At 40.0% G+C, this 26,687-nt stretch overlaps 1 protein-coding gene across 3 annotated transcripts in view; it reads left to right on the forward strand.

Annotated features, from left to right (window-relative positions):
• LOC133452740 (laminin subunit alpha-3-like) overlaps positions 1 to 26,687 on the forward strand; it is a 75,399-nt gene that overhangs the window by 18,925 nt on the left and 29,787 nt on the right. For 2 of the 3 annotated variants that reach the window (XM_061732341.1, XM_061732339.1), the window contains exons 6-27: positions 37 to 137; positions 2,014 to 2,129; positions 2,803 to 2,921; positions 4,112 to 4,202; positions 7,548 to 7,679; positions 10,959 to 11,033; positions 11,129 to 11,179; positions 12,230 to 12,364; positions 13,746 to 13,880; positions 14,274 to 14,408; positions 14,490 to 14,542; positions 15,034 to 15,133; positions 22,193 to 22,327; positions 22,409 to 22,461; positions 22,953 to 23,052; positions 23,875 to 23,927; positions 24,010 to 24,115; positions 24,926 to 25,025; positions 25,109 to 25,265; positions 25,878 to 26,016; positions 26,204 to 26,346; positions 26,498 to 26,601. In XM_061732341.1, the coding sequence (XP_061588325.1) occupies positions 37 to 137; positions 2,014 to 2,129; positions 2,803 to 2,921; positions 4,112 to 4,202; positions 7,548 to 7,679; positions 10,959 to 11,033; positions 11,129 to 11,179; positions 12,230 to 12,364; positions 13,746 to 13,880; positions 14,274 to 14,408; positions 14,490 to 14,542; positions 15,034 to 15,133; positions 22,193 to 22,327; positions 22,409 to 22,461; positions 22,953 to 23,052; positions 23,875 to 23,927; positions 24,010 to 24,115; positions 24,926 to 25,025; positions 25,109 to 25,265; positions 25,878 to 26,016; positions 26,204 to 26,346; positions 26,498 to 26,601 (2,333 nt within the window). The remainder of the gene's footprint in view (positions 1 to 36; positions 138 to 2,013; positions 2,130 to 2,802; positions 2,922 to 4,111; positions 4,203 to 7,547; positions 7,680 to 10,958; positions 11,034 to 11,128; positions 11,180 to 12,229; positions 12,365 to 13,745; positions 13,881 to 14,273; positions 14,409 to 14,489; positions 14,543 to 15,033; positions 15,134 to 22,192; positions 22,328 to 22,408; positions 22,462 to 22,952; positions 23,053 to 23,874; positions 23,928 to 24,009; positions 24,116 to 24,925; positions 25,026 to 25,108; positions 25,266 to 25,877; positions 26,017 to 26,203; positions 26,347 to 26,497; positions 26,602 to 26,687) is intronic. The other variant, XM_061732340.1, reaches the window with a different exon arrangement.

The raw sequence follows: 26,687 nt of genomic DNA on the forward strand, positions 1-26,687 counted from the left end.
GTGTCAGCGCCAACATTTTCTTTATTTTCCTGCCAGTATTACTATAGTATCAAAGACATCAGCATCGGGGGACGCTGCGTTTGCCATGGCCACGCACAGGTGTGTGGTAGAGATCGTAACCGGGACAACCCTAACAGGTTAGTCATGGACTTCACCTTCAGCAATCATACAAACGCTTGAGATACAGTAGTTACCACCCTCTGCTTGGAGAATCCTTTATTGCTAATTAATGATAACTTTATCTGATAAGCTTTTTAACAGTTAATCTTAAAGTGTAACTTTAACCAGGGCTTCCAGTTCCTTGTATTTTCAAACATTAACAGAGTTGAGTTGTCTTTTTGTACAATGCGCTCCCCTGTGTAACCGTTTCAGCTTGACGGATTCATGTAAAAAAAAAAAAAAGATGTGAGAGTCATACATATGCAACCAAACCAAGTCTGTCATGTTACGATATTTCTCTGATGAAAGATAATTATGACACACGGCACTGATATCAGCGTTGTAATCATCATCAGTCAGCGGTGCTCTGGAAACTCAACCATAAGATCAATAAAGGATTTATGGATTTATAATTGGTTTTGATTGTTTGATAGTAACGTGAAGACTTTGGACGATTGTCAACAGCTCAAAGCTGTACTGATATTTTACAATGGCAACTGTTGCTGGGAGGGACAAATACACAGAGAATTTGATTCTTTAGCCTTTTGCAGCCCGTATTACCAGTCAAATTGTCTCGTGACCAAAATCATCCGTGACAGACAGCCAAATGATTAATCTAGCATACACCAAGACTGTAACGGTGGCATTTACACGCATGAGCCATGATACAGAGCTTCATGTGACATATAGCAGTGAATTAGGGCTGCACGATTCTGGACAAAATGAGAATCACGATTTTTTTGCTTAGAATTAAGATCATGATTCTCTCACGATTTTTTTCCAATATAAAATTTATTGCACTTATTACTTTAACTTTGCAACAGCTGAACAAAAATATAATAACAATAAACATCTCTTGTCTTCTTTACACAAACCTTTGAATAATTTAAACGATAATAACAATTTTGAACAATATTTGTTCCTCCCTGAGTTGAACACCCTTTCAGAAAGGGGACTTGTAACAGATCCTGTAGTTCTGAGGCAACAAATTATTCCTCTGGCTGCTTTTTGCTGTAACAGCTGACATTGAACATAAAAACAATAAACATCTCTCTTGTCTTTAAATAATTTTAACACTAACAATTTTAACAATATTTATGTGCAATATGTGTCAGGTGATGAGAAAGGAAGATGTTTCTCCAAATGTAATCCACAATCATTAACAGCATATAACAAACATGACAACATGATAGTTGACCATGACAGGACTACAACAACCTAGAACATAGGCCTAGTCCTTTTTTTTTATGCAGCCATCTTTAAAAAAAATAAAAAATAAAAAATAAAAAAATAAATAATTAAATCGTCGTCATTTGGAAATGAGATCGCGTTCAAGCATGAATCGAGATCGCGATTTTTTAACGATTAATCGTGCAGCCCTACAGTGAATACACGTGCAACAAGCTGGCCGTCTGGACACCCTGACTGAATAGAATTGAGGATTCAAATTAATTATATATAACATCTTTATGTAAGTCAGAAAAGGTTGTAAATAACTAAAACATCTAAATAAACTAATATTCACTAATGACACCAATAGTCTCATGGCTTTGGGGAAGAAAATTGTCCTTTTTTCAGGTGATATGATCTTGGAAATATCGGTGTAGCTTGTTAGGGGACAACATCATATCTTTTGTACACCTCAACTCTTATAACATTGATACTGTGCCAGTGTGTGCCCAAAATTACTGAAAGACTCCCATTTTTAATGTTGCTCTCATCAATTAATTTGTGTCTGCTGGTTGACGTGTTGCCATAACAAACTTGTAGTGAGAGTGTGTCATTGATGCTGTTGTTTGTACTGCTGCCTCTCAGAAATGACTCCCTAAATCCTTGTATATCACCTTTCTTCAGCCTCCAGTGTGAGTGTCAACACAACACCTGTGGCGAGTCATGTGACCGCTGCTGTCCGGGCTTTAATCAGAAGCCGTGGCGTGCTGCAACTGTTGACAGCGCGAATGAGTGTCAACGTAAGTGTTCTTGTACAATACTTGATCTGATGTGTAAACACAACCACACTCTGCTACTCCCCATGCTCCTGGCTTCTTGAATTACAACCCCCAGAGAGGGCTGAAGGGTCCTCGTGCTACTGAATCTGAAGTCCTGTCGGGGATGCCCTGATATGGCATTGTGGTGAGCCTCACCGAAGAGTTGAAAGGACATTCCTAATAAGGCTTGTGTGGTGAACAGTGCAAGTGCACATGTATCTCCAGGATTATGACTTTCCTGTCTGCCTACCTTGCCAGTCAGCTCGCTAGCCAGGCCCGTGCCGGCCTTTGCAGAGAGATTTTTAGCAGCGATCCATCCCGCCAGCCAGCAGAGCCTGTGTCAGCTCCAGTCTGATTACTTTGGACTGCTGACAAATTTTTCTGTCATGAAATATGACCTGGCAGGAGCCACAACACCGAAGAGAGAGATACGAAGATTTGTAATCCAATCACTGCACTCATGCAGCTGAACTGCATCCTAACGTTTCATAAACATTAAAAGACATTCAGATGTGTGCAGGAAGGGGATATGTCTTGGATTTAAAAGCTTGTCTTTATACTTAACAAGTTACTTTAAGTCCTTAAATACAGATGGGAGTGAATAACTCTTCACTTGTGTGTGTGTGTGTGTCTGTGTCGGGGGTTTCCATCTCAGCCTGCCAGTGCTTCTCTCATGCCTCTGACTGCTATTATGACCCAGAGGTGGAAAGGAAGGGAGCAAGTTTAGACACCTTCGGCAGGTACAGTGGAGGAGGAGTGTGCATCAACTGCCAGGTATGAAATGCATTTCAAGTCTAAACTGATTCTTGTGAGCACACGTGTAATTTGCAAAAATGAAGACAATCTAAGAGAATGTAGAAAGATTCAACACTGTGGAGTCCTCTGTGGAGCATATATATCATGTTATTTACTCTGAAACATGTACAAACTGAGTGTGAATCCAAGGAAAACGCCCCATATAATTCACTTAGCTTTTAGCATTTTAAAAACATTCTCTCTTTTTTTGACAGTATTAGGTTTTATAGAGTACACTGTTGAGATTGTCCTTTCTGGAATATGGTTTAATAAAGTATTAATTAAGTATTATGTCTTATCTAAATAGTTTGTTGTGCAGCCAGAAAGGTCCCACCGTACAGAACAAAGAGGATACATACTTGTGATCATCAGCCTGTTTTTTCTTCAAATCAACATGAATGTTATAAATACATTCAACCAAAAAAACACAGATTTATTGAGTTTTTCACCTTGAAAGAGTCAGGAAGAGTCTTCTGGTATTTAAAGTCCAAATTAAATAAAATTTCACTGAACATGGAACATCTTCTGTTGTAAATGATCACAAAGTGAAAATGATACATACTTGCAGGACAGTTTCTCTTTGAATAATGTTTCTTAGCCAGTGCCATGACTGTATTCTCTTGGTGGCTGTCAACAAGCTACTGGCAGAGTTCCTGCTGGTCATTATTTAGTAGAATTAAATTTGTTGGACTCCAGTCAACACATTTACAAGAAGGTAAAGGTCAGGAAGGAAGGACATTTCCTTGAGGAAGGACTTTTCAAAAGTTTTCTTTATATATTTCATAACCAGCTCTGAGCTGTGATTGGATTAATTGGCCTGTGGGATCTCTGATATGACCAATTTGAAGCTATGCTTAAGGATGCTGAGATACTTCTCCCTCTGTAGTCTTTTGTCCAATTATTTGTGGAACTTGGTGGTAACAGAGCATGATGCTGCTACTGTCATGCTTAACAGCTCCCACTGTGCTCTCGAGATCGAATGCCTCTCTTTTACTCCTCCAAACGCACATCTGACCTGTGTAGCCAGTCAGTTACATCTCCATGTCAAGATATTTTAGTCTTTGCTAGGGCAGAAAAAAAGCAAATAAATATTTGAAATCAGAATATTGTTGTTAGAATCTACACGTGTGTAGTCCCGGTTTGACATGACTCCTCCTATTGTTCTTCAGCACAACACTGCTGGAGGGAACTGTGAGACGTGCACTGAGGGCTTCTACAGACCGTATGGAGTTCCTCCTGAGTCTCCCTCTGGATGTATACGTAAGTCACATTTTATGTCCCTACCCTTTTATGTAGTGCAAGCTGTCAATTTCTTTTTCCTTTGCTTGAATTTGGCTTACCAAAGATCTGAGTGTTTTCAGAGGTGGTGGAAGGAAATACTGGCTAGATGTATGTTGGCTTATTTTGTGTGAAACTTGATAAGCTAATTGCACTGTCACAAGGGGGTTAGGGTTTATCGTCGTTTTAAAATCCAGAACATTATAATGTACATTATTTATAATGTTAATATTGTTGCTACAATTTTTCTTTTTACTATTTTGGTACTTTTTCTCTTGCTGCTGTTGTAACACAAACATTTCTCCACTGTGAGATGAATAAAGGGATTCTTATTCTTACTCTTATTAAACGCTACTGTCATTTAAGCGAGTAATTCAACCTGCCACTGAGGTTCAGCCTAAACTCAATTTGAGTGTCTTCAAAAAATGTCTCTTCTTTCTTGAGCGTTTTGCTTAAATGTGATTTAAGGTGAGTTTTACACAAATGTAAGTAATTTCTTTAAATAAGAGATATAGAGGGATATAACTCTACACTCCAATTTTTTAATAATATTTCTTCTCATTTAGCTTATGAAAGGTGCTGCCTCTAAATTACATTAAAGAACTTTGTAGTGACCTATGTTCTCAGGTGGATCACTGTATGGAAGTACTCGTGCATCTGTGACGTAAAAACAATAATACCTGACTGGATTAGACTTGCGAGGGGGAGACGAGCATTGTCTAGAGTGTCTTGTGTTTCCATTAGAAATTCAGCAGGACCAGTAACATTTCCTGGCTGACTGTTTTCTGGTCCAGCACAGCACATTCAGACGCAGAGTGCTTTTGCGGCATCAACTTTAATGTGCTTCGAAAAGACCTTTAAATTCTCAGCACCTCTGGATTCACATTGCACTCAGGGAAAAGTTGACTGCTGTAACAACCAAACAGTTTGTAGAGGGATGTTTGTCTGATTTCTATGATGGACTATTCATTGACAATTTGTGCAGCTTGTGAACTTTGTAATATCAATAGATGTCCTTTATTTATTACAGCGAATAAATATATAATTTTTTGGCGGATTTGAAGATGTTTCCCCATTTTATTTTATTTTACATTTTACGTAAAACTGAGAGAAAAAAATACATCATCTAGGTTGCATTGACTCAGCAGAATTAACTTGTGTATTTCCAGTTTCCAGCAGGTTTAACCATGGATCAACTAAATCTTTCCTTGTTCAGATACTGTAGTCAGGTTCACACTCAAGTTTAGTTCCTGTTTAAACTTAAAATGTTGTGGTTGAGGTTGTACAGAGTTGAACCTGGACTAAGTTAATGACATGCTTTCTGACAATGAAGGATCTATGAGTTTGATTTTGTTTTCATTATTCCCTGTTGTTTACTGTGAACTGACTGAAATTACTAATAGTGAGTGAGTTCTGCAGTCTAGTTCCCTTTCATTCAACATTTGAGACTAAATGAGACTAGTGTGGACCCAATTACAGATGTGGGAGATACTTGCATATTTACAAGAACATTTACAAAGAGCAAAATATTCTTTGGTGGCCCTGACATCAAAAACTCAACAACATAATAAAAAATACAACAACAAAACCAAAAAACCTGACAAATAGACCAACCCCGAAGAAAACATTGGTCTCAAAAAGCACTGAATTTTCAATGATACATGACTTTGGTTTTGCATGTTTCGTAAATAAATGTCCTTTTTGAAAAGAAGTCATTTCTGCATATGTCTTAGTATAAAACACTCTGGCAAGAGCTGGTGGCAACCAATCATTTCAACAGATTAACTATTTTGTGAGACAACATCCAAACACCACTAATTACCACTGGAAGCGTGCACTTACACTCCCACCACAAAACTCTAAATACCTTTTCCACAGAAAGATTTGCAGGCACGGAAACAGCATTTTCCATCAACTGTCTTGGTTTGGATCCTGCAGCCTGTACTGCAAAACAGGTTTTTGTGGCTGGAAGGGATTTCAATATTTATCCATGCTTTTTTTCTGTCATTAAGGTATTTAAGTTCGTTGTAAAGTATATCAATAGATGCCATTTATGCATTTATTCTTGACCAAAGAGATCAGCACATTTCAAAGCTGATCGATCAACAATCCTAGAAAAAACAAAAGATATGATAGTACGCCTTTCAGTTTTTTTTTCTTTTCATTAGTTTGCGTGACAGCATCTTTGCTTGCTTTGGCTACAGCTACAATGTCTAGAGTCAATGAGTTATAGTTTGTTATTCTTGTGAGTAATGTGCAACTATAAGTCTGTCTATAGGATGGCTCGTCTTTTTCCCTCACTAACCTTTTTGCATGATGGCGCCCATAGCTAGAGTCAGCAAACCCCAGCTGACTCATCATGTCACTAACCATCCTGACACCACTTACTTTGATTTCCACCATCAGAGTTTGTGTTTCGTTTAGTTTTTTTTTTTTCCAAGGACTCTAACCCTCCAGTTGTGTATGATTCATTGCAATGCTTTTGTTGTGTTCTGTCTTGTGTTGTTATGTTTTGCATCTCTTGACTTCCATCATATTCTTTAGATATCATTTCAACACTGATCAGTGCAATGAGCAGCTGTTGGTTTAGGACAGCGTTGTCCAGTTCTGGACCTCGAGGCCTGCTGTCCTGCCTGTTTTGGATGTTTCCCTGCTGCAACTCCTGATTCAAATGAATGAATCATCATCAGCCTGTCATCAAGTCCTGCAAAAGTCTGTTACTGACCCATTCGTCTCAATTAAGGCTGTTGAAGCAGGGAAACATCTAAAACATGCAGGGCAGCAGTGCTCGAGGAGTGGAACTGGACAACTACTGTAATGTATGTATGAATAACTCTTGAAGTCAAAACAAAGACGTATTTAAATAAAGGCTTAAACATCTTGTTTTAGACAGTGACAAATGGTACCTGTGCATCGTCATCACTGGCACCACAGCTTGTATTGCTGCCAAACATGGCTCTACCATTGTGTAGATTACTTTAATCCTTCAGGCCTGTTTCCTGTGGTATGCCTCGCTGGCAGTACTGTTTAGACATTACTAAGTAATGGGATCAAACAAGTTACCCTGAACTTTTTTAAATGTGAGCTATATCATCGACAAATTAATTCATTTCAGTCATCAGGAGAGGATGTTTAGAGTCTCAAGATCTGTTTTCAGGAGATACAAACCCTCTTTAATTGCCTTGTACCTGTTATGTATAGACAATGCATTTTTATTGTGTTGTTCTTACAGTTTAGTTTCTTACAGGTTAGATATACCTATTAATATGAAGACGTTTTTATTTATTTGCATTTATTTGTCACCAAACCATGGGACGCACTCACCAGGCTGCAGATGTGATGGAAGGAAGACGGCCGGTTGTGAAATGGGGTCTGGAAGGTGTATCTGCAAGCCAAAGTTTGCTGGAGAAAACTGCGATCGCTGTGCTGATGGATACTATAACTACCCCAAGTGCACTCGTAAGTTAAGCTTAACTTTAAACTTCAAAAACTTAATATGATTACCATTGTTTAAGTTATTATTTCAAGAGGCATATTGCCATGTGTGAATGTACTGTATACCCATGAGTCAATTCAGGGTGAAGACTGAATATAAATGAATAGCCAGGTGGGTAAGATAAACACAAACATACAGAATATCGTAAGATGGCTTACCAAAGCTGCAAGTTTTTCTTTCGAGAGTAGAAAATATTTGGAGAACCAAAAAAGGAAAATAGAGTGATATGTTCATACATTTGGTATGTAAGCTTATACACAAGTAGGTGAAACAGCCCTTTTGATGCTTAAATATTTCAATATAAAATATTCATTTTTTTTTTTAGCCTTTTTTCCTTTCAGTTTTCCCCCTGCAGCGTAATGTTCTTTTGAAATACATGTATTCCTTTAAATGCTGCAGGGCTACATGTGAAAGGATGTATGCAGCTACTATTTTATTGAATCGTGTTATTGCACGTTCCACATGCCTTAGCTTCAACTAAACAAATAGAACCAAAAATAAGACACACACGCACACACTCAGAAAATCTCCCCATGTTATCGTGTTGATCTAATCTGTAACAGACTCAGCAGCATGCAAGGGCATAGAGATAATCAACACGGGCTTTCATCTCTTTAAGTTATTTTGCTGTTTCATCTAGCGCTCTATCTTTGATTGACATGTAACATTTTTGAAATCTCTGTATTTACCTACACCAGCATACATGCATGTGAAGTGATCCTTGTTTTTGCAGGCAAAATTTGATAAATGCATTTTTACTAAAAAGCACTCAAATGAATTATTCCTTACATGCAAAGTTCGACATAGCTTTCTTTTAGTCGTTTAATTTTGACTGGCAGTGTCATCAAAACCTATAATTGTTGTTTTTTATGGTTATCATACACCCAAAACCAAGCAAAGTCAGTTAATATGGCTGAGGTGTAATGATTCATGTGTCATTAACTTCAATTTAATTGACATTAATAAGTTAAGGATTTATTACCGTTAAGTTATGAAGTGGTCTTCTTATCTCCAGTCTGTTGACAAACTAGACTAAACATGCTGACAGTTATTAGGAAGTTGTTTGGTTTTAAGTGCTGCTAAATGCTTCTCTTCTATGTTGTGTTACTTTGTGAAATACTTGAAACATGCTGAAGTTGAACATTTGTAGGAGTTGCAGGTTAAGGGTTGAAATACCTGTGATTTGCTTTGGTCAAATACAGGACAAGAGTCTGAGATAAAATTTTGGGTTGTCTGAACTGAAGTACCTAACAAATCAAAAGCTCTGACACAACTTTGCTACTCGGATGAGGGTTGACTGATTCTGAAATATGTTATACAACGAGCCGCTCAGAAATGCATTGTATTGTAACGGTTCAAGCCCAAATCAGAGTAGAAATATACTGCTTCCCCATTTTTTTTTCACCATTCAGCTGCACATTATGCAAATATTTTTATTGCTATGCTGATGATACTCAGCCGTATTTGTCTATGAAGCCAGATGAAACAGAATCGTTAACCAAACTTCAGGCATGTTTTAAGGACATCTAGGACTGGATGTGCACTAATTTTTTGCTTCTAAATTTCAATAAAACTGAGGTTATTATTTTTGGTCAGTAACACCTCAGGTGGTTTTGCAATGGCTTCCAGTACAACTGTGTGAAACCTTGGTGTTATTATTGAGCAGGATTTGTCGTTTAAACGGCATATTAATTAGGTTTATAAGAAAGCGTTTTTCCATCTCTGTAATATCGCAAAGATTAAGAACATCCTCTCTCGGAGTGATGCAGAAAAACTAATTCACACGTTTGCATCCTCTAGGCTAGATTACTGTAATGTATTATTAGCAGGATGTCCAAGTAATTCGCTGAATAGGCTCTAGCTGATCCAAAATGCAGCAGCGTGACTGCTGACAGGAATCAACAAGAGACCAAGTCTCTCCAGTGTTAGTCTCCCTCCACTGGCTCCCCATAAAACTCATAAAAAAATAATTTTTATTACTTGTGTATAAAGCCCAAAATTGCCTAGCTCTGCGATATTTGCAAGACCTAATAGTACCTTTATGTTCCTAACAGAGCTCTCCGTTCTCATAGTGCAGGTTTACTTGTAGTTCCTAGAGTATCTAAATGTAGATTTGGAGGACGGGTCTTCTGCTATCAGGCACCATTACTATGGAACCAACTTTCAATCTGGGTTAAGGAGGCTGACACCCCCTCCACCGTCAAAACATTCAGGACCGGGGGTCCTGAGGACTAGGGTTGAATACCACTGCTCCAGTGTTTTAGTGCCAGTAGTTATAGCTGCAGCTACAGGACCAGACTAGTTAGTTAGTTAGTTAGTTAGTTAGTGATTTATTCCGACTAGAGCAGATAGCTTCATTGTAGATATGCTGCTATAGGCCTACGCTGCAGGGGGACACCAACATGATCTACTGACTGGTGCCCCTCACACCTTCTTTCCTCTTCTTCTCTTTCCTTTCTTCAGATCAACCCTCAGTTATTAATTAGAATAATCTCATAACCATCATTGTTCTCCATTGTTCTTGTAGTTTGTTGTGCTCGTCTGCCCCCTCTTTTTCTCTTCTGCACATGTTTGCAGGCCAGAGCTTAAGGAGCTACATGCTGACCTGCAGTCACTCCCTCTGATCATCCCAGTGTCTGCTGTCTACATCTGTTTATATAGTCATCCCTGTAGTACAGCAACTAACCACTGTGTCTGTGTCTGTGTCTCTCCTCTCTCTGTTATTCATTCTTTCTTTCCCATCTCCCTTTTCTTGTTCCACCCATCTGGCCTTCAGCAGGAGGGTCGCCCCTTATGATCCAGGTCCTGCTCAAGGTTTCTTCCCTCCTAAAGGGGAGTTTTTCCTTCCAACTGTTTGGCTTTTTTATAGGCTCAACCTTTAGTTAAATTGATCATTTTAATTGCCTCTTAAAAGCTAGAAGTGCAGGATCCAACAGAGAAACCGGTTCGGCTCTTGCCAAATCTACCCATCACTCCATCTGGGGCTCATTTATGATCATTTTAAATTTTATTTTGCTGAATCTGTACAAAAATGATTTGGTAGTGTTGTAATAATGGCAAAGAAGTGAAAATGTTAACTTCCTGACAACCTGAGGAACTGAAGCTTGTGTGCCTTGTTGTGTTTTTGTTTGGAGGATTAAACTCTTTCAGTAAACACACATCCCCTCCTGCTTTAATTTAAGTGGGCGCATGAGGTTTTACTTGATCACAGTTTCCCATGAGAGCTTTTCTTTTGCAATCAGGTTACCCCGTGTACCAGACGACCACGACTACGACCACGACCACGACCACTAAATCTCCAGCAGGTCCTATTGTGGGTGAGTCCAGTAAGCATATTATTGTTGCCTGTAATATCACAACTTAGCATTTTTTAAACAAGTTTTTTTTTCTTCTTCTATTTCTCTCTGTCCAGTGCCCACTTCCTGCCCCACAGGGTACTACTTCAACTCTCGCGGCTGCCAACGTGAGTTTTGTTAGACCGGATTTAAAGTTTTAATAGCTGTGTTATCTTAACTGCTTTTATAGCTTGTTCTTATTTGCATTTCCTGCATCTATAAGAAGTTTTTTTATAGGTGTTTTCTTGAGTCAGATTTACTTAGAGGAAGGCCAGGCTGTTAAAACTGGCAGTAGAAGATCATGTCAGGTACCACTGAGTCTGACTGGATTTGCTTTTTCATTGAACAGTAAGCACATATGCTGGACACCAGTCGCCTAAAGGCTTAATACTGTATATACATCTGTGAGGTCATGTTTGAAGGCCTTGTGAGAGCAGGGATCTGTTATATTTGGGCTTACAGGGATGTTTGGAATTCTGCCTCAATACATGCAGCAGTTCAGCATAACAGTCTGATGGTCTGAGATGATCTGGTGCATGGACAGGGATCAAAGTTCAAGTAATCTCTCGTCTCTCATGATAGCCATCGTCATTTGGGAATTTTCAGTGAGAAACAGTCTAATATTAGTTTCAAATTCCCTTTTTCTGGTTGTCTTGTAGCTGGGAAACACATTTTTAGTAATACGCCATTTCTATGAAAACGGAGACCTTTAACCTTGTCCTTTTCTGTAATCTAATTTTTCACATAATGTAAGCAGGCAATGACATTCCTGTAACATGTTGAACAAAGACAGATTTTCATCAGCAGCTTTTGAAAAGCTGATCTTACTGTTTTGCAGCTGCTTAGCAGCCCCCTGCCCTACTCCCCCAAAAAAGAAAATACTGTGGCAGTCTCTGTGGTGCCTGCTTTGTTTTCATGCCAAAAATGTTCACATACCAGGTGAGGCTTGGCAATATGTGTACACCAGTTTAGCAGTACCATTGTTTGCCACAATATGAGAGCAGCTCAGCTGACGGATCTATTCCTTATCCTTTGTTGTCAAGTTTGAGGGAAAAAAAGCACCCAAGGTCATTTCAAATAGACTTCATTGTTCAGCAGAGTTACTCATTTCACTTCATAAGAGTTAAGATTTTATGGTTTTGCTGTTAGAATAAGACTTCCCATATGTTTGTCTCCAGCATGCATCTGTGACTACAGAGGGACGGTGTCCGGGATATGTGACGCTTCAGGGCGCTGTCTGTGCCGGCAGGGGGTGGAGGGGGAACGGTGTGACCGCTGCCAGTCCCGAGATCACTCCTTCCCAAACTGCCAGGGTGAGAGAAAACCACAATGCTCATGAGAGTTTCCACCCACACACTCTAAAAACATAAACTCAGTGTGAGCTGTCAGAGCTATTGTGATACATAACTTTTATTTCGAAAGAAGTGGCTACACGATGCTATAAACGGAGGCACGAACCTGGAAAGTAAATCTGGATCTGTTTTCACATGGCAATGTGACCAGAAGAGACATTTTAGACTGATTGCAAAAAGATGCAAAGTAGAGGTTCATAGGATTGGATTCCTTTATTTTGCCAATTTTCACTAAACAAAAAGCATGAACAGGCTGTTTTAAAGCCTGGCATGGTTTTTAATTTAGTCTCTTAGGGGGCCAACAACACTGGAGGTTTTTTCTTTTATTTAAATGAAAGTTGTTCTTTTTTTGCATGCATTTTTAGAACTCCAAAATGAGCTTTTTTTGTGTTGGGCAAAACAAGGTCAAAAGTTAATAATTTCAGATTTTGAATTTAGCACACCTGTTAAAACAGCACAGAAGAGCTTTGTGTTTTGATATTAGTTTCAGTTTCATTTGTAGGAATATTTGCGGACACAGGCCCCCTTCCCTAGTGTTTATAAATGTCAAGCAAGGTAACTTCGGAGTTCACCGAGTTCGTATCTTGTGATAACAGTGCATTGCTTTACTGCGCTATGTCACATGCCAACATCAATAAAAGTAGTTCATAAATCTGCAATTGGCATCATGGCAGAAAAGTAAAGAGAGTAATAATGGAAGCGAAAACCAGAGAGAGACCAGGCACATCTTACAACCACATAAGAGCGACGTAACGTCTGCACTTATTAGGGTGAAAATTGCAAAAGTTGATCTTCACTAAATAAAACTTAAAATCAACACATCAATGAAATTCAATAATGTACTGTACTGTTGAGGCCTGTGGGATACAAAGACGGGACTCTATTAGTGAAAAAGCAAGTTAACCTTCTTGTGATAGTTTAACACAAAAGCTCTAACTTCTTATAGAAATGAACGTACCAGAGTTAGTTTGTGAGCTTGGTCTAGCGGTCTGTCCGGGGCGGTACTCTCAACATGTTTGACAGGCGAGTTGAATACACCTTTAGCCAGCGTCAATTCTTATTCTTAAATCAGATGTAGAAAGGTCGACTGAATGCTACAATGATTTATATAAACTGTTGGGAGGAAGCAGTACGACAAAGCCTGGAGGTTCGTCTCCACTCATCAGCTCGGCATTTTCAGAGGCTTTTTTCATCATCGCAGTGGATCTGTGTTAAACACATTTTTTTTCAACATGCCTTAATTTTATTGGTTTTTAAAATGTAATAAAGTGTAATTCCCACCTTTAGCAGCTTTAATCCTTTTCAATTCAACCCAGCCTGTGATTGGTTGTTTTCTCTTCAGCGTGTCGCTGTCGGGGGGCTGGTGTTGCTGAAGGTGCGTGCAGTACAAATGGACAATGCAGTTGCCTTCCTAACTATGTGGGACAGGAGTGTGACGTTTGTGCATCAGGTTACTATGGATATCCGGACTGCGCTGGTGAGTGTGTGTGAGATCCCCGTGGAAAAATGTAGCATCTGGTTTTCACTGTGGCCTCTTCTCATGACACCGAAGAAAAATACATCATCCTCGTTCTCCCACAGTCCTGTAAAAGCCTATTTTGTCATTAGTCACATGCTCTTGAGTAGTTTTTTTCTTTCTTTTTTTGTGCAATATTCATGAAACACAGAATGGTTAATGGTTTTTCCAGGAATAGACAACTGGGAGCCACTTAAGAAGATGCACGTCTTTAAAAAAAAAAAGAAAAAAAAAAAAAAGGCTAATCTCAAGAGCAGGCTAAAGGGTTTTTCATATCAGATTCTTTCATGTCAGATTCTCCTCATCTTCATGATAGCATCACTTAAGATTGAAGGTTTGATTTCCTGTCTCCAGCCTGCCAGTGTTCACCAGAAGGTTCGTCCGGCTCTGCATGTGATCCATTATCGGGTCAATGCCCCTGTCTCCCTGGTGTGGTGGGCCAGCGGTGTGACCGTTGTGCCTCTGGACGGAGGTTCCCTCAGTGCTCAGGTGAGCATCGTGGGCAACATCAGATAAGCATATGCCAGCAGAAACAGGTAAACATTTGTTGATTGTGTTTCCATTTTCCAGACCTCACCAGTGTGTGTAGCACGGCAGGAACAGCGGTCCACAATCCGCAAACGGTAAGTCACTTCCATAGTCGTCGTCGTAACGTAACCATTTTTTATCACTTTTATTTTATTCTGATTGTTAATATTAGTCTTGATAACAGAAGTGGGTTTAAATCTCATCTGGGTGTGGAGTGACATGAACTAACAGCTGTACAACTGATAACTTTGGCCACCACATTCAGCTGTATATCAGGGAAGTGCTTATCCCGCGAAATGTTTTTGTAATCAAAAAAGGAAAAGAGACTTCCTTCCAATTTGAACAGGAAGGAAGAACAGCGACATGAAGTAATGCTCAACTATTCAAGCGTATCCATCTATTAGTTATCAATGTATATTATGTTTCAAAGAACAACAAACGCAAAGAAAAGCAACTCTGCATGTTTTCCCGTCTTGCTTTGCAGTACGACATGCGGGCAGCAGTGACTCATTTTCTCTATCTGATGGTGAACAAATGTAACCTGGCTTTCCCAACAATCCTCAGATTTCTTTATCTGTTATTTCAGGGCTCGTGCCGCTGCCTACCAAATGTAGAGGGAACCCTTTGTAACAGGTGTAAACCTCTATACTGGAACCTCAATACTGAAAACCCTCAAGGCTGTGTAGGTAAGTAACCATACATTGGCACAAAGCAGGATAAAACACACTGAAGACATTATGTTTTTTTTTTTTTTTACCTTGTCTGCACACATATTAATGGTTGATACCATGCCGGTAGAAACCTGAGGCGTACATATGTGCATTATTATATATACACATACATACCCAGTGATTTTTTTTTTGGGGGGGGGGGGGGGGTGACATCCACTGCCAATCCAGCAAGCAGGAACACACGGAGGCACACGTCAAGCACTGGAAATCTGCAACAAAAACCACAAACAAAACACAAAACCGACACGGAGCCGACCAAAACACGAGCGGCGATCGACCCAAATCTCGAGATCCGAATACGGTCTGAGCTAAGCTTCCGCTAACTAACTTAAAAACTACAGAGCAAGCGTGCAGGTGAAGGCAACCCACCAACCACCGAGGCCCCCCCCCCATCACGAGGCCCCCCCCCCATAGGCCCCCACCGGCCAGGGACAGGGCCCCACGGCCCCACCCAGCGCCCCCCAGGGGCCACCAGAGGCCCGCGCCCCAGCCCCCCCAAGCCGACCCCCAACCCCAAGGGCTACGAGATCACCACCCCCCCCGCCCCCACTAGGTAATGAAGCCAATAATCGGGGACCAGAGAGAATGCAAGTCAGCCGAATGTTGTTCAGTGGAGGCAGACATTATCTCACTACTGATATGATCTGATAAAAGATTCCTAAAGTGGTTAATACATAAACTGGACTTTTGTTTCCAATTCACTAGAATGGTTTTCTTTGCGATACATAAGGTGGTGAGAACCAGGTGTAGCCAGTTAGGTTCCATTTGAATATCTCCCATGTGTCCTAATATACATATTGTGGGGCACACTGGAATTCTGTAGTTGATCCATGTGGATAAATCCTCACAAATCTCCGTCCAGAACCTCCGTACCGGTGTACAAAACCATAGAGCATGCATATAATTATCAGGAGTGTTCTTTGTGCACTGTAAGCAGATATTAGAGGTGACAAAGCCCATCTGGAACATCCTTTGTCCTGTATAATGTATTCTATGAAGAACTTTGTACTGTATAAGTTGTAAATTTGGGTTCTTAGTCATAGTAAAAATATTTAAACATATTTGTGACCAAGAAATCTGGTCGGTGTTAAGAGAGAGATCCGCCTCCCACTTTGAGATCGGGACAGATACTGAATTATCTAATTTATAAACTAACCTATAAAGTTTTGATAACAACTTTAAAGTACTTAGGATCAATAAATCTGTTATCCTGGCGGGAAGTCGTAAGTCTAATTGGTTAATTTTATACGTATTATTTATTATGACCTTAAGTTGTTGGTATTCTAAAAATGTATTACTGCTAATTCCATATTGAACAATAAGTGAATTGAAAGGTACAAACTGTCCTCCTATAATTACATGTTGTAGATACCGTACAAAATTTTAGCTACTTTGAGAAATTCCCACCAGGCTGTCAGAGTTGTGCTAATAGTAATACTTTTGAAACATTTATGATGTTTAATGCTTTGACTGATAAATGGTAACTCCGAAATTACTAGCTTGTTGCAAAATACTTGCTCTGAGTCCAGCCATTGACTATCTAGAGAATGATTTTTCGACCATGTTACAATATACTGTAATTTATTGGCTATGAAGTAATACTGGAAGTTAGGTCACTCTAAACCTCCACATTCCTTGGATTTTTGGAATGTCTTTAAACGAATACGTGATGTTTTAATCTTCCACAGAAATTTTGATACATATGAGTCCAATGATTTAAACCAGGAAAAAGGGGGTTTGGATGGTATCATTGAGAAAAAATAATTTACTTTTGGTAAAACCGTCACCTTAATGGTGGCAATTCTTCCCATGAGTAAAATGGGAAGAGAGTTCCATCTGGAAAGATCATCTTCTATTTTCTTTAAAAGCTGAACATAATTTAATTTTATTAACTCTGACAGCCTAGGGGAAATATTTATACCTAAATATCTAATGTTCCCTGTTTGTAATTTAGTATTGGCTATATTCCTAAAATTGCAGTTAACACACAAAACAGTGGATTTAGACCAATTAATAGAATAGTCAGACAAAGATGAAAATCCCTCTATAAGTGCAATTGTCTGTGATAGTGAAGTTTGTGAATTCTGAAGGAAGAGAAGTAAGTCATCCACATAAAGACTTATTTTGTGCTCTAATGTTTTGCATTGTATACCTTTAATATTTAGATTTTGTCTAATAGCTGCAGCTAAAGGTTCAATAAATATTGCAAATAGTGAGGGAGAGAGAGGGCAACCTTGCCTAGTGCCTCTTTCCAAGTTAAAGCTTGAGGAGATTTGATCATTTGTCCTTACCCGTGCCTTGGGCGAGCTGTATAATATTTTTATCCAGAAAGATTCGCCAAATCCAAATTTATGTAAAGTTGCCAATAGAAACCATTTTACCCGATCGAATGCTTTTTCAGCATCTAAAGATATAATAGTAGTTTCCAATTTGTTGATATTCGAATAATCTATAATATTAAGTAATCTACGAGTATTAGTATAAGAATGTCTACCTTTAATGAAACCTGTTTGATCCGGATGTATAATAGAAGGGGTGACTCTTTTCAGACGTTCGGTAGGAGCCTTGCTGATTATTTTAAGGTCTACATTGATTATTTTAAGGTCTACATTTATCAATGATATTGGGTGATAGCTCGATAGCAAGGGATCCTTATCCGGTTTTAATGAAAGACTAATATTAGCAGAATTTATATTTAATGGTAAGCTTTTATTCTCCCTAACATTTAGGATAATTTTATAAAATGTTGGTGCTAATATGCTCCAGAATTCCTTATAGAATTCAGCTGGAAAACCATCTGGGCCCGGAGCTTTATTATTAGGCATATGTTGGAGAGCTTCATGAAGTTCTCCTATTGAGAGCGGTGAGTCTAAATTCGTAACCTGCTCCTGATGTAACTTCGGCAGATTAATTTTTCCAAGAAACTCGTTGATGGATTGGTCGGATGGCTCAATTTGCGATGAGTATAGTTTATAGTAAAAGTCTCTGAAAACTGAGTTTATTAAACAGGGATCATGTGTAACTTCCCCTGATTGGTCCTTAATAGATGATATGGTTGCTTTTTCCCTATTTATTTTTAATTGATGGGCTAAATATTTCCCCGATCTGTTGGCGTGTGCAAAGTTTTCCAGGCGAAGCCTTTGTACTAAAAACTGCGTTTTTGCGTCAATTATTTTATTTAATTCTATTTTAGTTTTCCTTATTCTAGGGGTCCGGAAGGCCTACTCTAACGTTTTAATTTTGCATTCTAATTCTTTTGTTTTTAAGTTATCTTTCCTTTTTTTATTTGAGGAAAAGGAGATTATTTTACCTCGCATTACTGTTTTTCCTGCTTCCCATAGGAAGCAGGAACACACTTGCTGATGTTTCCGGCTGATCGTTATTTTGCAAAAATATGTCCCATTCTTTCATAAAAAAATTAATAAAGTCAGGGTCTTTAAGCAAAGATGTGTTAAATCTCTAATTTTTAAAGGATGGTACGCTCCCCCTCTTCCCCAGAGTGAAAGTAACTGGTGCGTGATCGCTGATAATAATTGGGTGGATTTGGGATTCCGAGATATCTCTCATCAGAGAGCTACTGACTAAAAAATAATCTAACCTAGAATGTCAAGTCAAGTCAAGTCAATTTTATTTATAAAGCACATTTCACATTACAAGCATGGACTCAATGTGCTCAAAAATACATAAACAAACAAATAAACAAAATTACAAGTTTACAGTAACAGGAATAGATAACGAGTATGACAAGAGAAAAAACAATAATAACAACCATAATTCCATTTGAACAAAAAGTGCGATCACCCAGCCAACCATGAGTTTAGGCAAACAAAAGGTAAGTTTTTAGTCTGCTTTTGAAAGTGGGCACTGTTGGAGCAGACCTTAGTTCCTGTGGCAAGGAATTCCAGAGAGTGTAGTAGTGACTGAAAGCACCATGAGCAGATCTAGTGTGGATTCTAGGAGTGATTAGAAGACTCTTATTTGATGATCTAAGGGATCTGTCCGGAATGTATTCAGTCAACATGTCAACTATATAGGAGGGATCTAAGCCATTCATAGATTTAAAGACAAAAATAAATACTTTAAAATCTACTCTTTGTTTAACAGGGAGCCAGTGCAGAGAGGACAAGACAGGAGTGATGTGTTCATACCTCTTGGTTTTTGTTAGAATTCTGGCTGCAGCATTTTGAATAAGCTGGAGTTTATGTAACACTTGCTTTGTTAGTCCTGCAAAAAGTGCATTGCAATAATCTAATCTACTGGAGATAAAGGCATGAACCAGTTTTTCAGAGTCTGATTGTGACAGAAAGCATCTTACTTTAGATATATTTCTGAGGTGATAGAAGGCAGTCCTGGAGACATTGGCTATGTGTTTCTGGAAGTTAAGATCAGCATCTAAAATAACACCCAAGTTTTTGACAAGCTCACAGGGTTTTACTGACAGAGGAGTTAATAGAGGGAGAATATGTTGCCTAAGAGCACTTGGACCAATTAAAATAATCTCGGTTTTTTCTTCATTTAGCTGTAAAAAGTTTGTTGCCATCCAATACTTGATATCTGTAATGCATTGAATGAGGTCATTGACTGGGCTCAAATGATTGGCAGTAACAGATACATACAATTGTGTGTCATCAGCATAAGAATGATATTGAATATTATGATGCCGAATGATGGACCCAAGTGGTCACAAATTGAAAAGTAGGGGACCTAGAATTGACCCTTGTGGGACTCCATATTGAATGCTGATATTATCAGATTCATAGCTGCCAACCGAAACAGAGAAAGATCTACCACTTAGATATGAAGAAAACCAGTTAAAGGGGACCTATTATGAAAAACACGTTTTTTCTTGTTTTAACATATATAAAGTGGTCTCCCCTCACCCTGCCAGCACAGGGGAGACAAAATACCATGAATTTCTGCAAGGTCTCTGACCCCCGCCGGACAGAGTCCCCCAGTGTCACGTGGTTTTTTTTAAGCCGATTAAAATCTGAGATGAGATCTGAAGATTTCCATAGGTTCGGCCTCCCCTGCTGAAACCACGCCCACAACCAGCTCTCTCCGCTGCTGGAGCGGTCCATCCTTCAGCCAGTCGGACGCGGCGCCGCGGCGGAGCGGATCCGGGTTAAATCATCCAGGTTCCCGGGTGGTTTGGGAGCTGGGTCCTCGGGGATCTGTCCCAGGTCGGACCAGCTTCACCCTCCGAGATTTTCAGGCAAATCTGTCGGTTTGATCCCCTGTAACGGGCGATGCGCAGCGGATATGCTCCGGAGCCGATCTGTGCGCCCGCCGTGCGGTTGCGGCGCCCATCGCGCAGCAATGTCCGCCGGGCAGATCCGGCTGAAATTCTGCTGGTCGGTCCCCGGGAGTCCCTGCTACCAGTCCAGGCGGGTTCCTGCGGTCCCGGCCGGTCGGAACCGGTCAGATCCCCCCGTTAAAGCCGCGGTGATGCGCGCTGCTCCAGCAGCGCTGCTCCCGGGCGCCCGGCGTGGCTCCGGGGCCAGCGTTCAGCATCCGCCGGGTAGATCCGGCTTAAATAGTGCATAAATGTTATTTATATACAACTCATATTTTATTTTTTTAATAATAAAGTTTCCATTTGTGAAAATTAAGTGTTTTATTTATTTACAGGCTCGGGCTGCTCTGGCGGAGCGAGGTTTATGCTCCTCCCCTGCTACACGTCATTCAGGGAGCCAATCAGCACAGAGCCTCATTATCATACCCCCCCCCTTCCCTTAGAATGGAGCACAGAAAAAGAGGTTAGAAGCGGTAAAACTAGTGACAGGGCCCACAGGCTGGATTTATGATTTATGTAGAAAAAACAAGCTTTAGATTGTTTTTAAGACATTCAAGGCCTGTTTAAAATATACATTAAATGCCATAATAGGTCACCTTTAAGAACTGAAGCCTCTGAGGCCCAAACACTATTCAAGGCGCTGAAGTAGAATGACATGGTCCACAGTATCAAAAGCTGCACTAAGGTTGAGAAGTAACATAATAGAGACTTTGTGGTTGTCTGTGTTAATTTTCAGATCATTGATAACTCTGACGAGGGCAGTTTCTGTACTGTGATTTTTTCTGAAACCAGACTGGTAGGCATCAAACAGGCTATTATATGACAGATACCTGTGTAATTGCTGGTAGACAACCTTCTCCAGAATTTTCCCCAGGAATGGAAGGTTTGAAATGGACCTGTAGTTCTCAACAGTGAATGGATCAAGGTTACTCTTTTTTATCAATGGTGTTATAATAGCATGTTTGAGACCTGAGGGAAAGATTCCAGACTGTAGGGACGTATTTACAATTTTGAGTACATCATCACCAATACAGATAAAAACATCTTTGAACAGTTTAGTGGGCATAAGATCAAGCGAACAGGTCGCAGAGCTCAGCTGTTGTACTACTTCCTGTAGTATGTCACTGCACTGAGTAAAGGTGAAGTTGGAAAGAGTGCTGGCACTACGGTGCTGAGCAGAGGGAGAAGGGTCACGTCCACCAGCAGAGGAAGCCGCAATATTGTTCCTAATGTTCAGGATTCTAGATTTGAAGTATAATGCACATTCATTACATTTATCAGAGGAGTGGAACTCAGTGGGTATTGGTCTCGGAGGATTAATACGTTTGTCAATTGTGCTAAAGAGAAACTTAACGTTATGTGAATTGTCAGTGATGATTTGAGAGAAGTACAGCTGAGAAAAAAAGTGTAGTCCCTTAGAGTTGGGTGAAGAGAACGCCATGTATCGCAAAGACCCAGATCATTCATATATTGCTTGACAATACTTGCTGACTGCCAACTCCTGTGTCCGAAACACAGAAAACTGGATTATGGGACATTAATGGTTTTTCCAGGAATAGACAACTGGGAGCCACTTAAGAAGATGCACGTCTTTAAAAAAAAAAAAGCCTAATCTCAAGAGCAGGCTAAAGGGTTTCTCATATCAGATTCTTTCATGTCAGATTCTCCTCATCTTAATGATAGCATCACTTAAGATTGAAGGTTTGATTTCCTGTCTCCAGCCTGCCAGTGTTCACCAGAAGGTTCGTCCGGCTCTGCATGTGATCCGTTATCGGGTCAATGCCCCTGTCTCCCTGGTGTGGTGGGCCAGCAGTGTGACCGTTGTGCCTCTGGACGGAGGTTCCCTCAGTGCTCAGGTGAGCATCGTGGACAACATCAGATAAGCATATGCCAGCAGAAACAGGTAAACATTTGTTGATTGTGTTTCCATTTTCCAGACCTCACCAGTGTGTGTAGCACGGCAGGAACAGAGGTCCACAATCCGCAAACGGTAAGTCACTTCCATAGTCGTCGTCGTAACGTAAGCATTTTTTATCACTTTTGTTTTATTCTGATTGTTAATATTAGTCTTGATAACAGAAGTGGGTTTAAATCTCATCTGGGTGTGGAGTGACATGAACTAACAGCTGTACAACTGATAACTTTGGCCACCACATTCAGCTGTATATCAGGGAAGTGCTTATCCCGCAAAATGTTTTTGTAATCAAAAAAGGAAAAGAGACTTCCTTCCAATTTGAAGAGGAAGGAAGAACAGCGACATGAAGTAATGCTCAACTATTCAAGCGTATCCATCTATTAGTTATCAATGTATATTATGTTTCAAAGAACAACAAACACAGAGAAAAGCAACCCTGCATGTTTTCCCGTCTTGCTTTGCAGTACGACATGCGGGCAGCAGTGACTCATTTTCTCTATCTGATGGTGAACAAATCTAACCTGGCTTTCCCAACAATCCTCAGATTTCCTTATCTGTTATTTCAGGGCTCGTGCCGCTGCCTACCAAATGTAGAGGGAACCCTTTGTAACAGGTGTAAACCTCTATACTGGAACCTCAATACTGAAAACCCTCACGGCTGTGTAGGTAAGTGACCATTCATTGGCACAAAGCAGGATAAAACACACTGAAGACATTATGTTAAGTATGTGGAGAAACAAGAAAGAAGAAGGTGGCAGGTTTATACTTTTCCTTTTATAGTATTGTTTATAATCACTCACCCCATTTCTAACCTAAATGTTGAATTGCCAGAAGTAATCTGACAAGGCACTGATATGGGTCTTGGCCCGCTTTGCTCAGAGAATATGTCAACACTTTCCTCTCAGCAGGGCTGTATTCCCCTCCCTCAGGAGGGACCTCCATAACACATGACACAGGCAAATTCCTGCTAACTTACCTCGCTTGCAGTATGGTATTTCACTACATGATCCCTCAATAAAAGTCACTAACTTAACACCACCACAATTCTCCTCTGTTCCCTTACTAACCTACAAAACATCAACTCCTTATTAGTCAATTGAAACTAGTAATAAGTTTGCTTTGATTATGCAGACAGCAGCCCCGGGCTTCCTCCAGATACCTGTCTTATATTACGGTAGAGCCTTCAAGCAAGAATGTTATCACTGCATTACTAACTGAATGCATGAGAGAGGGGAGAAAATGCTTTTAATATCTCAAGAATGCCTCTGGCTTACTCTGACCGGATATTCAGAGATTTTTTTTTTCTAATGAGGGGCAAGCTGTGGCTGAAAAAGCTCCTTTGGACCTTTGATGTGCAGATCTGTAAAGATTGGAAGGCTTTGTGTTGTTGGGTTTCACCCCTGAAATCCTGTAATCAGAGTCTATTCACTGCAGATCCTCCGTTACATTTTCATAACCCATCCCCTCTCCGCCTTTTTCTCATACCAGAGTGTCAGTGTGATCTGAAAGGGACGCTGAGTGGTGTTGGAGAATGTGAACAGGTGAGAGTTTTCAGCTGTTGCAACTTTTAGTGGCGCCAACGCCAACACTGCTGTTTACGTGGTTGTGTGTTGTTTTTTTCAGAGAAGTGGACAGTGCCACTGTAAGCCTGATGTGTGTGGCCCTTCGTGTAACTCATGCAAGGATGGATACTTCCAGCTGCAGAAAAAAAAATATTTTGGCTGTCAAGGTAAGATGTTTTTTGTTGTTTTTGTTGTTTTTTTTACAAAGCATCAAACATTTCACTTACAATTGTATGACACATTTATTTGAATCTCTTCTTGTTCTCATGACATAAAAATGTAGTAGAAAATGCTCTTTCTGTCTTTTATATTTTAAATACTGTTGCATGGGTCTATGCTAGGTTTTAAAAAACCACGTACCCTTAAACAGCAAGGCCATCATAACACATCCCATTTTTCATTTTGATTATAAGGTTATCAAATAGTTAAAATGTAAATTAATCTCTTTTTAACTATTATTTTACTTTAAATGATTTAACACTGTAATTTGTATGAGCCTCAAATGCAGATGATGAACCAAGAAATTACTGTTAATTTTGGCATATATTATTTTGGTGATGGTAATGAATTTCAATTTCTGAATGAATGGGTTCAAATGGGTTATCTATCGGAATATTAATTAAATTCTTTCAGTTTTACATGTTAAAGAGCGTAGATCAATAGATGACACATCTAATACACTCCTATGTTTTTTTTCAATTCAGTGCTACAACCGAAACATGAGTTCGTGTTTTGTTCCTGATTTTTTTGAAATCTTAAACTACAACTTCTTATGTTAGTTGTGCAAAAAGACCTTATGCCACTTGCAAAATGCAGCATCAGTAATTACTTGCCCCTTTTCTTGAGTTATTTATCTGTGATCCGAATAAACTATGTGTCCTAATGTGATCGTTTTTTTACTCCAAGTGTGACTTCCTTCATTTTAAGGCTGGTGTTAATTTATTCTCCATGAATGTATTTTTTTCTCTCTTCCACAGGCTGTCAGTGCGACGTTGGTGGCGCTTCTGGAACGGCGTGTGATCAGGTCTCCGGACAATGTCAATGTCGGAAGAATGTTATCGGCCCTAAATGCACAGAGTAAGATGTGTTTTCAAATTAATTTTCCACAAAATACTGCATGCAAAAGCTGAATTAAACATCTTTCTCTTCTCACTCATTAGGCCAGCATCCGGCTACTACTTCCCTACCCTGCATCAGCTGAAGTTTGAAGTGGAGGATGGCACAACACCAAATACCAGACCAGTGCGCTTTGGGTATAACCCTCAAGAATTTCCAGATTTCAGCTGGAGAGGTTATGCTATAATGTCCCCGGCGCAGGTTTGTCTATTCACATTAGCTTCCCTGGCGCACAAGACGCATAAATGTGATGAGAACCTTTGAGCTTGGAAAACTTTAATTTGTAGTTCACCTGCGACTGCAGTGGCCCTGTGTTTCCTTTCTCAGCCCACTATGATGTCGCCATGAATCTTTTGCTTTTGCTTTTGCACAAATAATCCTCCTTGACGCTCACAGCCTCCTGTCATTTCAGTGCTGATGTAGAAATGTGGACTCCAGCTCTCTTAGAACTAACCCTCTCTGTCTTCAGCCAGAAGTGATCCTAATGCTTAGCCTTGCCTTTCCTGGACCTTTCCATATTGTAATTCGTTACGCCACCCCCCGACACAAGGGTGGTGCACGAGTGAGAGCATGGATCTTGGTGGCAGACAAAGCTGACTACCAGTCTTGCTGTGACTGTAAGTGAAGGGCCTTCCTTGCTTTTAGCTCTTTGTTTACTCCCCTCACCTTGCTTGCTATCTATTGATTAACCTGCTCTGTGTTCTAAACTTTCCACCCGTCTGACATGGTTGTTCCCTGTTAACATCACTGCTAACATCATCATCTACTCAAACCTGTGCCATTGTGGTTAGTGTGTAACTGTCATCCCTGCAGAGTGAAGTCAGAGTAATAGTGCATGTTGATCCAAAAGATGGGAGGCAGAACTTATTCCGTGTGGTTCTGCGGTTTGTTAACCCCAGCAGCGTCAGTGTGACTGGTAGCATCGACGCTACCAGTAACAGAGGCATTCCAGGTAAGGCTGCCTCTGATATTGTATCAGCTCTTTCCTGTTTCTCCATCAAACTGTCAAATCTAACCCATCATTCGAGGACTGGAAACATTCCCTTCATAACATTTATTTCTAAGTTGGCCCACTAGTGCTGCTTTTCTCTCTATACAAGTGTATGATGTTACAGTCAGCTGTGTTTGGTGTTCTGCAGGGAAAGATCATAGTAAAGAAATTATATTTCCTCCGAGTGCCTCCCCATCCTTCCTCACTGTCCCAGGAGAGGGCTTCGCTGAGCCCTTTGCAATGAATCCTGGGAAATGGATCATTCACATAAAGGCAGAGGGGGTTCTCTTGGTGAGTTTGTAAGACATTGATGCCTTGATGTAAAAACGGAAAATAGTGAGAATTAAACTGCTTCTGTTTCATATTTCAACATTTTATTCCTATTTGTATGACCTATTGAAGAGTTATTGACTCATGAAACAGTCCTCTTCTGCCACACCAGGACTATTTGGTGCTGCTGCCCCGGGATTACTACGAGGCATCACTGCTGAAGGAAAAAATCACAGAGCCCTGCACATACTTAACCACTGCAAACAAGGACGCAAAGTAACATTTTCTCTTCTATTCCCTTTTTCTTATTTCATCCATTCTTTGATCTTTCTTGTTGGTGGCAGCCATTTATTTTGCTTCTT

Source organism: Cololabis saira, chromosome 10 (assembly GCF_033807715.1).
Source record: "Cololabis saira isolate AMF1-May2022 chromosome 10, fColSai1.1, whole genome shotgun sequence".
In the NCBI taxonomy this organism is placed as follows: Eukaryota; Metazoa; Chordata; class Actinopteri; order Beloniformes; family Belonidae; genus Cololabis; species Cololabis saira.